The sequence below is a fragment of the Populus trichocarpa genome, chromosome 5 (genome assembly GCF_000002775.5).
Source record: "Populus trichocarpa isolate Nisqually-1 chromosome 5, P.trichocarpa_v4.1, whole genome shotgun sequence".
Taxonomy (NCBI): domain Eukaryota; kingdom Viridiplantae; phylum Streptophyta; class Magnoliopsida; order Malpighiales; family Salicaceae; genus Populus; species Populus trichocarpa.
The window spans coordinates 23,767,281-23,782,193 of record NC_037289.2 but is presented as its reverse complement, the minus strand read 5'-3'; the positions used below and the strand labels follow the sequence as shown (position 1 = coordinate 23,782,193).

The window sequence follows — 14,913 nt, the reverse complement described above, 5'->3', positions numbered from 1 at the left end:
TTATCAGTTATATATTTTTTAACAAAATCCCGTGATTGGTTATTGATAAAGTATAAAACAGGTTAGTGCTTGAATTTTAATTTGAAACCTTACTTGTGATTTCATGTCTGTATAAAAGTGTGATAAATTTATGTTTTAAAATATATTAAAACAATACCTTTTTGTTTTTTTAAATTTATTTTTAATATTATAAAATTAAAATAATTAAAAAATACAAAAATAATAATTTAAAATAAAAAGTATATATTCAAAAAATAGCGAAACAAGCCCTTTCTTCCAATAGTGCACAGAAAGTTATCCGCGATTGAACTACCGATATCCTGGAAACCCAACACGAGTGCAGAACAATCTAGACACTCAAGTCTCATGCCTCCACTCTCCACGTCAATTGAAGAATAAAACCCAATAACATTCTGCCACGTTTACACATCACACCCCGTCCAGTCATCCACCGTTCCAATTTCAAGCCACCCAGAGCGGTCAACCACACTCCATTCTCGAGTCGCCCCGCGGGGTCGTCCTGCTCATTTAGCTCCCCACGTCAACTTGCGAATCAATTACCAATAAAAACAAACCACGTGTCAATTCTGATACCTCCAGCCGTACGATCATCCACGTTGGCACCATCACAACCCGATGTAAACAAATTTCGCTAACAGAAGTCAAGTCCTGCTAGATCTAAACTAAAACCCTCACTAACATAAAACCACACTCCTATATAAACTACTTGATAAACAGATCAACGCATAGATCTCTTAACTGAACGAAGCTACTAGAAAAAAAAATCAAGATGAGGAAGTGGACAGTCCCTTCCGTTTTGCTACTACTGTGCCTTCTTTCTCTCATTTCAGATCAAGGTGCCTTGATTCTTCATCATTTTCGAATCGATCTCTCTCCGGATTGATCTATTCTCAGTTAGTTACCGATTTTGTGTTTTGATTTGTGGTTTCACAGGTCAGAAGTTACACGCAAAAGCAGAGGATGATTCTGATTCGCTTGTAGATCCTCCAAAAGTAGAGGAGAAACTCGGTGCCGTTCCAAACGGACTATCAACGGATTCTGATGTCGTCAAGAGGTTTGCTCTCTCATTTCTGCCTCCCGTTTTTTGCATAAATAGCATATTTGCCACTCTCTTGCTCATGGATTTTACTCACCTTTCGGTTTAGAGAGTCGGAGTCTATTTCGAAGAGAACACTTCGCAACACTGCGGAGAAATTCGAGTTCCAAGCTGAGGTGTCTCGGCTTATGGATATTATTATCAACTCTCTCTACAGTAACAAAGATATTTTCCTTAGAGAGTTGATTTCCAATGCATCTGATGTGAGTATTCATTATTAACTATTTACCTGATTTAGAATTATTTTGATTGTTGTCGCGGCGGAGTGGATTTAAATAAAAAAACTCTTGTGAATTTCAGGCGCTTGATAAAATTAGATTCCTCTCTCTCACGGATAAAGAGGTTTTGGGCGAAGGCGACAATGCCAAGCTTGATATTCAGGTGAGTGATTAGTTGATTTTGTAGTATTTGGAGTTGTTGAGATGGTGATTAATGCTATGGTTTGATTTATATGCTTACGTGTGGTAATGCAGATTAAGTTAGATAAAGAAAAGAAAATTCTATCAATTCGCGATAGAGGTATTGGCATGACAAAGGAGGATTTGATCAAGAATTTGGGTACCATAGCTAAGTCAGGAACTTCAGGTATCTGTTGAACAGAAGTCGAAAAAATGTACACATTTTCAGAGATATGTTTAGAATATTTATGTAAATTGTTTATGTTCTTGGTGCAGCATTTGTGGAGAAAATGCAGACAAGTGGAGACCTAAATTTAATTGGACAGTTTGGAGTTGGGTTTTACTCTGTATATCTTGTTGCTGACTATGTTGAAGTCATTAGCAAGCACAATGAAGACAAACAGTAAATGTTTTGGGATTAGTTTTTCAGCTTCTCATTGAATTGGAGCTTTGCATATGGGAACTTGAAAGGTGGTCGTTTATGCATTGTTTGTGTATTTCAGGTATGTATGGGAATCAAAGGCCGACGGAGCATTTGCAATCTCTGAGGATACCTGGAATGAGCCTCTGGGACGTGGAACTGAGATTAGATTGCATCTCAGGGAAGAAGCTGGAGAGTACTTGGAGGAGAGTAAATTGAAAGTGAGTGCCTTTAATATTTGATGAATAATGTTATGCTTTACTGTTTTGTGCTATTTTCTGCACTTGTTTATGGTGTCTGAAGAGAAGGCGAACCTATCAGAATTGTAAAGTTGAAATGGTTCTGGTAGTCATGGCATGAAATAAGGACATGGGAGAAACTTTTCGAGAATTTGGATAGTGATAGTTGTATTTAACGTAGAAAATTAAGATGATAAGCTTGTATGATAGTTGCATAGCTGCCAAGTTAATTGCAAGGACTGGTGTTTTTTTGTTCTAAAATTTAGGATGGCAATGGGTTACATTATATTTTTGTTGTTAATAATTTTATATATTTGTTGCTAGGGAATTTTTGAATCATATCGATGTCCATTTTTGAGGAAATGTTTTTTGCTGGCATTTCTTTGCAATTCATAGAGAAAAGTTCCAGCTTCTGATGGAATCTTTTAGTTGATCACTGGCTTTAACAAATCAACTAGAGTACTAGTAATCCAGTACTGATAGAATCTCAATTTTTGTGAGGAGCTGGATTGCTTGTTGATAAATAGAACCTCTGTTTTTTTCCTGCTTCCAGGATTTGGTGAAGAAATATTCTGAATTCATCAACTTCCCAATCTATTTGTGGGCAAGTAAAGAGGTTGACGTGGAGGTTCCTGCTGATGAAGACGAGTCTAGCGATGAAGATGAAACAAGTATGCATTGTCTTATAGCAGTGTATAATGCTTATTATTCTAGCACTTGAGTTTCATGATGTGCTATAATTTAATTTTGTGGTTTGCTTTTGTTTACCCTGCTGTTATCAGCTGCTGAAAGCAGCTCTTCTGATGATGGAGATTCTGAGAAAAGTGAAGATGAGGACGCAGAGGATAAACCAAAAACCAAAAAAATTAAGGAGACTACTTATGAGTGGGAACTTTTGAATGATGTTAAGGCTATATGGTTGAGAAATCCAAAGGAGGTGACAGAAGAAGAGTACACAAAATTCTACCACTCTCTAGCAAAGGTAATTTGCCTTCATCACACTTGTGTATTGCTCCCCCCTTTTATATCCTGGATGGGCATCCTGTGGAAAACTATCAATCAGGTCTACATGGATTTGAGAGGAAGGAGTGCCACTGGATATGCTGAATAATTCCATATTTTGCCACATTGTGGTGGCTTGTCATTTAATAACCCGATAAATTTGTAAGTTGTCTGTTTGTTTATGGTTTTTTCAATGGTACTTTTTTGTTGCTCAACAGGATCTTGGTGATGAGAAGCCACTGGCATGGAGTCACTTCACTGCTGAAGGCGATGTTGAATTCAAGGCTGTTTTGTTTGTTCCACCAAAGGCTCCTCATGATCTATATGAGAGTTATTACAACACTAATAAAGCCAACCTGAAGCTGTATGTTAGACGAGTCTTCATCTCAGATGAATTTGATGAGCTTTTGCCAAAATATCTGAACTTTTTGATGGTAATGGACGAATGCTAAAGAATTCTTGTGCTTTGCTTTATACAAAAAAAAAAAAGAACAAAGAAAATGAAAGCACTGTATATATTGATTCCAAATGGGTGATATTTTGAGCAGGGTCTCGTTGATTCTGATACTTTACCGCTCAATGTTTCACGAGAAATGCTTCAACAACACAGCAGCTTAAAAACAATCAAGAAGAAACTTATCAGAAAGGCACTTGATATGATCCGTAAAATTGCTGATGAGGATCCTGATGAGGCAAATGACAAAGACAAGAAAGGTATTGCTGTCATTAACTTAGGTTCTTGCTAGTATTTGGCTTGTTTTTTTTTCTCCGGTTAAAGATGTGTTACTGTGTCTGTCTATTGGCTGAATCATCATACTGACATGTCTTAGTTGTTATGGTGTGACCTTTTTATCCCCCAAATCTATCTGCGGAATGTATTTAGTGTTGCTGATGACTGGTGTAATTATGGATGCAGATGTTGAGAATTCCAGTGATGATGAGAAGAAAGGTCAATATGCAAAATTTTGGAATGAGTTTGGCAAGTCTATCAAACTCGGCATTATTGAGGATTCAGTTAACAGAAATCGCTTGGCAAAACTTCTCAGATTTGAAACGTAATGTCCTATTCTATGAATTTTGTTATCAAAATCTTTTCTGAAGCAGTGTCAGGTGTAGTGATTCTTTTTTCATAACTTATGGTATTTGAACCTTCTCTTACAGCACCAAGTCGGATGGTAAATTGACATCACTTGATCAGTACATATCAAGAATGAAATCTGGGCAAAAGGATATCTTCTACATAACTGGACCGAACAAGGAGCAAGTGGAAAAATCTCCTTTCCTTGAGAGGCTGAAGAAGAAGGGTTATGAGGTATGATAGAGAAACATTTCACCTCCGGATAAGACATTAGATTTCACGTTATTTTCTCCAGCATTTGTTCCTTTTGCATTGTTTTGTATTCTGGAAACTGGAATTGTTTTCTTTCTTTATTTACTGATTAATTATCGCCGGGTTTGGCATTTTGCCAGGTTATTTACTTCACAGATCCAGTTGATGAATATTTGATGCAATATCTGATGGATTATGAAGACCAGAAATTCCAGAATGTTTCCAAGGAGGGTCTGAAACTAGGGAAAGACTCAAAAGCTAAGGAGCTAAAGGAGTCATTCAAGGAGCTAACCAAGTGGTGGAAGGGTGCTCTTGCCAGTGAGAACGTTGATGATGTGAAAATTAGCAATCGTTTGGCTGACACACCTTGTATTGTTGTGACATCAAAATATGGATGGAGCGCAAATATGGAAAGGATAATGCAGGCCCAAACTTTGTCAGATGCAAACAAGCAAGCATATATGCGTGGCAAGAGGGTGCTCGAGATTAATCCAAGGCATCCAATCATCAAGGAACTCCGTGAGAGAGTTGTAAAGGACCCTGAGGTAAATTTTTCAATTTTTGTTAGTTATCTTGTGTTCATGTGTTTCGGAAGCATGAATTTGGACATGTGGGTTTGCTTATTATATATTCTGGGTTTGTCATCCTGCCAGATCCTGGTTTGATCTTTTCTGACTGTACACAACTTTTTAGATGGTTCTGGGGCCTGTGATTACTTTGAGCCAGTGCCTCTTAGGAATTTTGCTTTCGGGTTTTTGGTCCATAATTAATCATCATCTTCACACTCAGCTACAGCTTTTCTGTTTGCCAGTGGTAGCATGTCCTGAATGATTTATGGAAGTGATTGTTTCATGTCTTCAATTAAAAACATTTTCGGTCTTTGAGCAATATTTCTGCTCCTGTTATTGACGTCATGGTGCTTTCTCTCTCCAGGATGATAGTGTTAAGCAAACCGCCCACCTCATGTACCAAACAGCGCTCATGGAGAGTGGCTTCATACTCAATGATCCCAAAGATTTTGCCTCTCGTATTTACAGCTCCGTGAAATCTAGCCTAAGCATCAGTCCTGATGCTATCATCGAAGAGGAAGATGATGTAGAAGAAGTTGAAGTTGAAGCCGAAACAAAAGAAGCCACTTCCAGCAGTGAAGCTGAACCCACTAGAGATGACGAGCTTACGGAACCCTCTGTTGTGAAGGATGAGTTGTAGATTGCCCAAAGAAATGTGCCACGACCATCCTTTTCAAGGCCCTCCTCTTTCCTGTAATGCTGTTTCTTGAGAGAAGCTGAGTCGCTTCCTGTATTTTTCACTTTGTCGAACTTTAAACATTAGATCGTGTAGAGGTAATGAATACTCAGGAATTTTACCTTTTTAGCACTTGGTTAAGGATTGCGTTGCAGCAATGAAATGATAAACAAATGGCATTTTTGTTTCCCTGCTTGTTTCATAATCCTTACACGGATACTGGGTTTGGAGCTTTCGGTCTAATAAGCCCCAACAAGTGATTGTAGTTGATAACATTGATCTGACCTTTCGCCGAGATCAAGGATTTGTTGTAGCTTAGCGTGCCATCCCATTTCAATTTACGAGGGACTCCGAATCCTTTGGATCGTTGATCATATGGTAAATTTGGTAATTTGATTTATTTTTTTTAAAAAAGTATTTTTTTGTTTAAAATATATTAAATTAATTTAAATTTTTTTTTTTTGAAAAGAGCACCACTTGTTGGATTGCGGCAGGATTTATGTAAGAATTTTGTTTGTGGTTAAAAGGTATTTTTTTAAAAGACATATATATATATATTTTTTAAAATAATTATTTTTTGATATTTTTTAATGTGTTGATTTTAAAAATAAAAAAAATATTAAATTTCCAAACAAAAATATAATTTTAAAAATAATCATTATCATAATACAAAACATGCTTTAAAGTTAGTAAAACATAATTTTAATTATATTTTGGCCAAGTTTTATTGTGGGAACTATAATTTTTCAAAAGAACTTGAATTTTTTTTATTTTAGATTATATTTTTAATATATTTTAATGGGTATAATATATTGCTATTAAAAATAAATTTTAAAAAATAAAAAATAATTTTTTAAAAAACGAAATAAACTAATTTTATAGTACTGTTAACCGCCGATAAAATAACTGCGTTTTTTCTTTCGGTAGTTGTGTTTGTGATAATTTGGGCTGACAAAGTAAGGTGGGCTGGGACAAATCGGAGGTATCCAAAGCGGCAGAAAGGAGAAAGATACGAAAATGAAAAGCATTTCTTTCCCGCGTACATTTCAATGCAGCTCTTTTTTTTTCCAGCCTTTTCCCCTCGTCCTCGCCATGTTGTTAACAAATTATACGAAAAACAAAACATCATTTGTAATTTGTGGCTGTTTCTGAATTTAATTTTTTAATGATTTTTTTTTTTTTTGCCTACTACTAATCGTTGAACTTTGTTTACCAGAGAGGCCCACTGAACTCCTGACAAAAAAACACAAGATTCCTCATTTTATAAAGCTTCTGTAAGGAACCAAAATCCTTCATCCCACTCTGTTTCATGGCAGCCGTCCAAGAATAAACAATAGAACCCACTTCCAAAAGGGGATGATTAAAGAGAGAGACTAAAGAAAGAAGATTTGATTCTCTGGAGATTGCAACTCTCAGGTTTTTAATTTTTGTTTGTCTCAACACAGATTTCTCATTTCATGACCAATTCACTTCATTATGGTTATCAGGATGATAAAGAATTTTCCTGTAAGGTTACCAATCATGGCCCTTAAGAAAGTAGATACACAAATTCATTTCCACGTTTCTCTCATTGCTGATGATTACAAGAGGCTCCAGAGTCCAGATGATAGATGTCTCTGATGATTTCCCACTGACAGAAAAATCTTGTTCTGCGATGTGTTTTTGAGAAATAAGAATTTCTAAAGCCGCTAATGTCTCTCCGAACTTGGTTGTGGACATCTTGGACTACATGACCAACTACACCATCTTTGTGACATAATTATATATATTCCAAATCATGGAGGGACCAAATCCTACTTCTAGCCATTGCCCACTGGGGCTTGGATTTGGGACCCTTGTCCTTTCTGGTAGAGTAAAATGTACATTCCATTGAAATAGAGCATATCCCATTAGAAGAAAAGCTTCTTTTCCTGGTGCTCGTGGAGGTCTTAGTTGCACCCATGAAAACTTTTCTATCCATACCATTCAAAGCCCACCAAATATAAAATCATTGCATAGAGACCTTCAAGTTAAAGCAAGAGTAACCTTTCAGGTGCATGAATTTTGATTTCTCTACTTTCACGAGCCTCTAAACTACAAATCAGGAAGATCACTATATCTGCATAGAGTTCCTCATTCAAGAACAACTGTCTGTGTCACTAGCTCTCACATCTCACATCACGTTTCTCATCCAATTTCACTAACAAATTAAACACAAGATGGGAATCCATACTTTAAGCAGTTTGGGTAGTGGCTATATTGCATGCATATGTAATTTATTTGACAGCGTGCTAGTCTTTTCCTTCTATGGAAGATATAAGCGTTTGCCATCTACATCTTATGGGCCGAATTTTAACCTTAGGACAGTCATTGATGTTACTCTTACCGCCTTTGGAGAAAGCTGATGTTTCTGTTAGAAGGAAAGCTAGATTATTTAAGGTTAACATATATGAATCTCAAAAGTTGTCTGATTTTGACGTTGATCACTTGATTTTTGGTCAGTATCAAGATAAGAACAAAGGTTAATTTCATGGATTTAAGGAAATGATAGGTGCATATCCCTTTATTAACAGCATCATTACCCTTCTCATATTGCAGCCAAAATCATGACAAATCTACCAAGCTTGCAATTCCAGCAAAGTGGGGTTCCTATGGAGGTTCTCACCAAACATATTACTCAAGATTCACAGTGAAGCAAACACTTTTTTCCAATGCCATCTAAATCAAATTGAATAATGATTTTGCCAATCTCGAAAGTCTCTTCCTTTCCAGTTCGTTGCTTTAGATTACAAATGGTTCATACTCTAAAGTAAAGGTTAACATACAACACACACACATGTTATTTTCCGTGAAGAAAAAAGATTTAAACTTTCTATACATGTGGCCTGGAAAATTCTCTTTACAATCTGGATTTGTTCAGCCTTTCCTTCCAATGCAAAACGAATTCTGAGTGACCACTTAAGCTGCATGTGCATTTGTCCGAAGTTGAGGCTATAAATAAACCAAAAAGAGGAATAGACAGGGCAATGTAGAAAAAATCAAGGTAAATTGCCAAGCCCAACAGGGAAAGGCACTGGGTGAGTCCCCAGTGAGAAAGTTCGGCAACCATGAAGTGTCAATTCCAATTGGCCCATCCCCTGATCCTGATCCTGTTTCAGCCCCATTTGCAGTGCTTGCTGGTGGAGTCGTGTCTCTTGCAGATTTTTGACTGCAGGATAAAAATAAAGAAATGATCAGAATTTAATAAACATATATAAATCGCAATTTGCTCTTTACAAAGCCTGAAAACTAAGATATTTCTGCAGATATTCCTTTTCTTTTTCCTGTTTTCAATTTGCAAATCATTTCCTTTCTGTACTCCACATGCCAATGGCAATGGCACCCTGTTAGCTTGAGGCATACAAAAGCATAGTATAGTTGGAAAAAAGTAGAACGCATGCCAAATCGATTGCTCAAAAAGAAGATAACATTTACAGATAAGAATCCATAATGGAAATGCAGGCAACACCTACAATATAAAATAGATACAGAATAAATCAAATGCAACATAATAAAGTGAAAAATAAAACAGAAGCATACAATCCTTACCTTGTTGATGAAGGGCAGAATGTGATAACATAATCTGCTCCTGTACATGTAAATGTGCTAGTGGCATCATCGTAAGCATAGCTATATGATCTCGGACATGCGGTCTTAAACATCTCCGAATAAGCAGATGGCTTACATGTGTCTGGTGCTCCATACGCGCCGCTGCAACAGTACTCAGGGCTCCCAAAGGCCTCACATGCACTCTTACAGGCCTGCCCTGATTCAACCCGTAATTCAGCTGGGCATTGCTGGTTCAAATCTGTCATACACCCGGTCGACAAGCAACTCCCTGACCCGCCATTTGGTTCGACAATCATGGGTAAATTGTAGCCGTCAACCAAACTAACATCGTAAAAATCCTTTACACCTGATCCGACAGTGAATTCGGCTAGAGTGGCTGGAGGGTTTGCATTTTTGCCATTGCATTCAATTTGGTTGGAGCTGCAGTCACCTGTTATGCAGGTGCCCTGACCGGTATTCGGGTCAAATGTGCAACCAGTTCTGCCCCAGAATCGACCTGACCAATTTGGTGGTGCTTGAAAGGATCGTGATTCACCTTGTGGAAGTTCAAATCCTGTGCTGTCTAATGGAGTGCTGCCTGCATTGGAAAGAATACCTGGCCATACTGTGTAGTCACATCTGTTTATGATTGTAAATTTAGCCCCTGATATTCCTGTAATAAATGTGCATGTCCCAAATTATTTAAAAACATCTGCAATCTACAGAACTTTAAGGAAAGAAAGAAAAACATCAAAATTAGCATGATCATTAGTTTTCAAATAATACCTTTGCAGATTGTAAGCAAAATGAGAGTGATGTGTAGAGCAGAACTGGAGAAGACGTGATCCATTTGGAGAAATCTAAGCTGTAACATAAGGATATGCATATAAATCACTGATGTGTGATTTTAAAAAATCTTCTTTTCTAGCGACTAAAATGCTAAGCTGTCTATTGATGAGAGGACGAAGAAGGAGAGTGAAAGGAGAAATTAATGATAGGAAACTTTTTCCCATAAAACAACAGAAATAAAAGGGCACTTGCTTGGTATGAGAGAGGTCAGAAATGGGAATGGTAGGAGATCAGAGTTTGATGTGAAGTTAAGAAACTTATGTCACTTACTCCATGCCTCAATTTATAAGGTGGTTGTCCGAATAAAATCTAATCTTTGTAAAGACAAAAGTAAGGAAAGTCACAATGCCCCATGACCTATAAGATACTCAAATTTGGTAAGGATGTGTTAGCCTGGAGAATTTCAATAAATAATTTATTACATAAGAAATACTATTTTGTTTTTCTTTGGAAAAATACACTATTATAAAATTCATACTAATTTTTTTGTCGATTTAAGACTTGACTGATCTAAAATTTAAACTAGCTCGGGATATGTTGAATCTTTTTTCTTTTTAAAATCAATAGTATTTTGATATATGTTTTTAAAGTTTGGGTTTTATAGATGAGTTACTCTCATGATCTTTAATTTAAATATTATTTCGGGTTAATTTTGGATGAGTTTTAAAATTATAAAATATCACTCTCTTTCTCTCTCAAAGAAAAAAAAAAAGTAGCAGCATGTTTTTTCCATAACCTTCCTATCTACCTAGCTGCCTCGATCAGGAACTGATAACCTAATGCGGAGAGATTCCATCAAAATGATGAATTTTCTATTTTGACAATTTTACGAAATTCCAGAACAACGCTTTCACATTGCTATGTCATGGAAATTTGCTATCCAATGCAGGGGATGCGTACATGTGCAAGGTTTATCAACATATATATATATATATATATATATATATATATTTTACTTCTTGGGCATGGCTCCTTAAGATCCATTGCAAAATCAATTGATTTTAGAGAGAGACAGCTAATTCTTGATGCTTTCAGGTCCATGTCTTCAAGAGGATCTGCACATTGCTTTCTTAAAGCATCTTTAAATTTTATCTTCGTCAACTTATTCTGCCCTATATATATATATGACCTAGCTAACGTGTGAAGAAATTAAAATGTTCACGAATCTCAGCCTTCATGTTTTTAGTAACTGATGAATGTAGATAGCTAGGTATCTTACACGAATTTTCCTTGATCTTGACATCTCTTAAAATAGAATTAGATTCCTAAAATCTGATGAATGCATTTTTTTTTAATTGAATTTCATGCAACGATATTCGTATCACGCAAAGGGTTTGTTTCACATTAAAGTGAGAGTTTCAAAAAGCGATTGTCCCATCGAATGATAAATTATATATTAATAAAGCACACCCCAAAGCTCCTTTGCTCACATTACACCAGTCAAAACATGGAGGATAGAACTTTGCCATGAATGCAACAGTACTGATCAATATTCTGATTGTGATTGTGCCTAACTCATTGATGATTTGGGAGAGATTACTATAAATTATTTAGTAATGAATTCTATATATTTTTATATGATGTAGGATTGTAATCCAGATATGTTATATAATTTCTCTTCTTATAAGCATGAGATTCACTATAAATATCGTTTATAAATTCTGTTTTTTTTAATTAAAAAACAGAGTACACACTAACTCTTAATATATTGAAAAATCCCTGCTAATTCATGTGTTTATAAGCAAAAATTACCGTGGGACTTATTATTCAATGACGGCAGATTTTAAAATTCTGCATTTGATTTTGTGTTTCCTTGGCATTGTCTACTTATTACCATGGAGTGGTACTTTATTTTTTTCATGGAGTTAGGACTTAGGAGTGCGTGGGAGATGGAGAAATTTTGCATGGATCAAGAATCTGGCTCGTGGGACGGCTGGAGGCCTGGAGCTCTATCGATATCTATTATTAGTCTGCAATGTGTACTGAACATGACAGCCGACCAATGAGACACTGTCTCCTTCCAGTGCCGGCAAACACAGTAAAGATCCGCGTACTTTGCTGACGGAATTTTAAGGTTCCTGATCAAACTCGGGCTCACTTCGCAGATGCACAATCCTAAATTAGGGCTATGGTTTATTATCATTTAATTACCAAAAAAAAAGAAGAAAAAGAAAAAGAAAAGCTATATAAAGTTATACAAACCAGCACAAGCCAGTTGACAAAATTTATTTATAATATTAATAATAAATTAGGATATTCTTACATCATTAGTTGATAGGATTTACTTCACTGATCGTTACTTCATGTTAGCTGTCAAACAAGGTTAAAATAATAATAATAATTATTAATAAATACACCAATCTAGATACAGAGATAACTATTTTTTAGCAAGTGTTTAATATTGTAGTCCATCATGGTTTTTTAAAATATATTTAACTTAAAAATATATTAATTTTTTTTTAATTTTATATATCCGATACATTATAATCATAAAAAAATATTTATTTAATATCTTTTCAAATTAAATTCATTTTTGAAGTTCACCTAAATATAATTTCAAATAAAAAAAAAATGGTTAATAGATAAAAAAAAAAACTTATTTGAAAACTTTGCACTTTTCTTCGGTGGATTTATGAAAGACTCTGACGACTATACATTTACTATCATTATGCATTAATTAAGAACTGGATTAGAACAGAAAAGTCGAGAGTCTATTGGGCCGAGCCCGATCACCGAAACATGGGGCCTAGTGTGGAACCTTTAAAGCAAAAAGAAGGTTTTAACTTTGAGGAATCGCCTTTGCTTTTGAAATTTGCAAAAAAAGATGCCCCGATTTTAAAAATGTGGATGCTCATCCACGTCAGTGAGTCCATGGTGCCGTGGAAGTCACTTGATCGAGGGACCCTTTCTCTCATCTTTCCTAGCTGTGCTGACCGATCATTTTGATCAAATTCCGCGTTACAGGCACTGCACTCCTCCTGTATCAGACACACCTTGTTTCTCTTGATTTAGCTTTGCCTCGATCGGAAAGGCTAAATTTATTTATCAAAATGTAAAAATCTTGCAGCCAACAAGTCAGGATGACCGAGTGGTCTAAGGTGTCAAACTCAAGTTTTGGAGCTTTTTTTAAACTTGTACAATTGCAAAAAATATATTTTACAAACTAGCACACTTCAAAAAATAATGAAGAAAATAGCTAGTGCTATCAACATAATAAAAATTTAAAGGGTTGATTTGCCAGGAGTGGCTCAACTACTTATGCCGTGCTACTTCTAGGTAACACAACCGGTAAAAAGAATTTTGGTGCAGGGAGAAGCACTGGATATAGAAAGAGAGAAAATGAGGAAAAAAGAGGGGCAGTTTTTCATCGAGAGGTTGCGATGCTCCCAGTAATACAACTCATTATCAAATGAGTTGCGGTATGCCCAATAATTCAATCCTTTTATTATTATAAAGGGTTGCGTTCCTCGGAGTAGTGCAACCCGGCCCGAATAGTTGCGCTGTTAAGGGAATCGCTAGCACACCTGTTTGATTTTTCTTTTCTATTTTTAATTTTTCTCTAGCCGTGACAGTTCCTTAATTATTTTTGTGACAACTATGCTAGTTTAAAAAACTCCAAGTTCATGTCCTAAAAGAGGGCGTGGGTACAGATCTCACTTCTGACAATTTTTCCCTACTTTTTTTCACTTCTGTCTTCCCAATTGTTTTTTTGGGGAGGAAAGAAAAATCCTAATATTGGAATACAGGCATGGAGTTGTGGTTAAGTTTGCGACCAAGCTAAAGCTGGCGTACACTACAACATGGTACCAAAAGGAATCTGTGTAGTGGCAACCAAGTTGTTAACCAGGGATGCAATGGCGCCTTTGGACAATCCATGCCCGTAATATTCATATATAGAGCACGCTAATGTGATGAGAAAAAGGTGACTGTCCATATTGTATATAAGAAAGTCGAGTGCTTTTCATGCAAGGGTTTACATGGCACTATAGCTAGTTTGATTCAGACATGCATGCTTTATCTGACCATATATGTTAACTATGGTTTGTAAAGAATCATTCGATCCCTTCAAATTCAACATGAAATGAAACCTCCAGCGTATGCATGATAATCACATTAAGCCAAGATAGAATAATAATAAATATGATGATGGCAACAAACACTTATTTGCTAATATTCTCCCTACGTTTTACCAATACGAGGAAAAAACTCGACATGCTTTTCCCATTCTTATGTATAGTTGCTGAATGCCAATGGTGATTGAAACCTAGCAGCTTATTTGATGAAAATTTACTGTTACAGTGTCTACAAGTTATCGAAAAGATTTTGTTTTTATGCTAAGCATGAAGAGCTACATCTATTAAAACAAACGTGCTGCGGTCAGTCGAACAAAGCAGAAGGAAAGACTAATTAACAAGCTATTCAGTGACCAATTGCCATTACGTGGTAATCGATTAGAACACAAGTGTGGCAAAAAAGTTGGTCATTATTCATTGAAGTGGCGCAGATGTTTGTTTTTTATGTTAATATGAGGAGAACGATAGGATCATAGGCCACAGGCCCACAAGAGAGGATTGAATATATTGTTTGCGGCTGACGTTTGTTGAAAATCTAGCTGCCAAAATAAGTGCTTTGACCATGCAATTCCTTAATACACATTTTATGGGGTATTAATATACGTGCTGACATGCAAAAGCGGAATGTCTACTCTGCAATTTTTTAGGGTTTGACGTATACGTTACCATGTG

General features: G+C 36.1%; 2 protein-coding genes across 2 annotated transcripts; one reads left to right on the top strand and one right to left on the bottom strand.

The window, feature by feature from the left end:
- The first annotated feature begins 682 nt into the window (after nt 1–682).
- On the top strand, nt 683–5,941 carry LOC7484925 (endoplasmin homolog). Its single transcript, XM_002307696.4, has 15 exons — nt 683–857; nt 955–1,075; nt 1,167–1,320; nt 1,418–1,498; nt 1,591–1,702; nt 1,792–1,918; nt 2,019–2,157; nt 2,729–2,846; nt 2,958–3,157; nt 3,396–3,611; nt 3,726–3,891; nt 4,094–4,232; nt 4,339–4,489; nt 4,648–5,052; nt 5,441–5,941. Exons 1-15 carry the CDS (start codon nt 791–793, stop codon nt 5,714–5,716), a joined length of 2,472 nt encoding a protein of 823 aa, XP_002307732.1. The 5' UTR covers nt 683–790; the 3' UTR covers nt 5,717–5,941.
- Nucleotides 5,942–8,263: 2,322 nt separating this feature from the next.
- Nucleotides 8,264–10,484, bottom strand: LOC7477685 (thaumatin-like protein 1). The gene is made up of 3 exons (XM_002306904.4): nt 10,106–10,484; nt 9,320–9,992; nt 8,264–8,939 (listed from the first exon to the last, which is right to left on the bottom strand). Exons 1-3 carry the CDS (start codon nt 10,203–10,205, stop codon nt 8,723–8,725), a joined length of 990 nt encoding a protein of 329 aa, XP_002306940.2. The 5' UTR covers nt 10,206–10,484; the 3' UTR covers nt 8,264–8,722.
- Between the last annotated feature and the right edge of the window lie 4,429 nt (nt 10,485–14,913).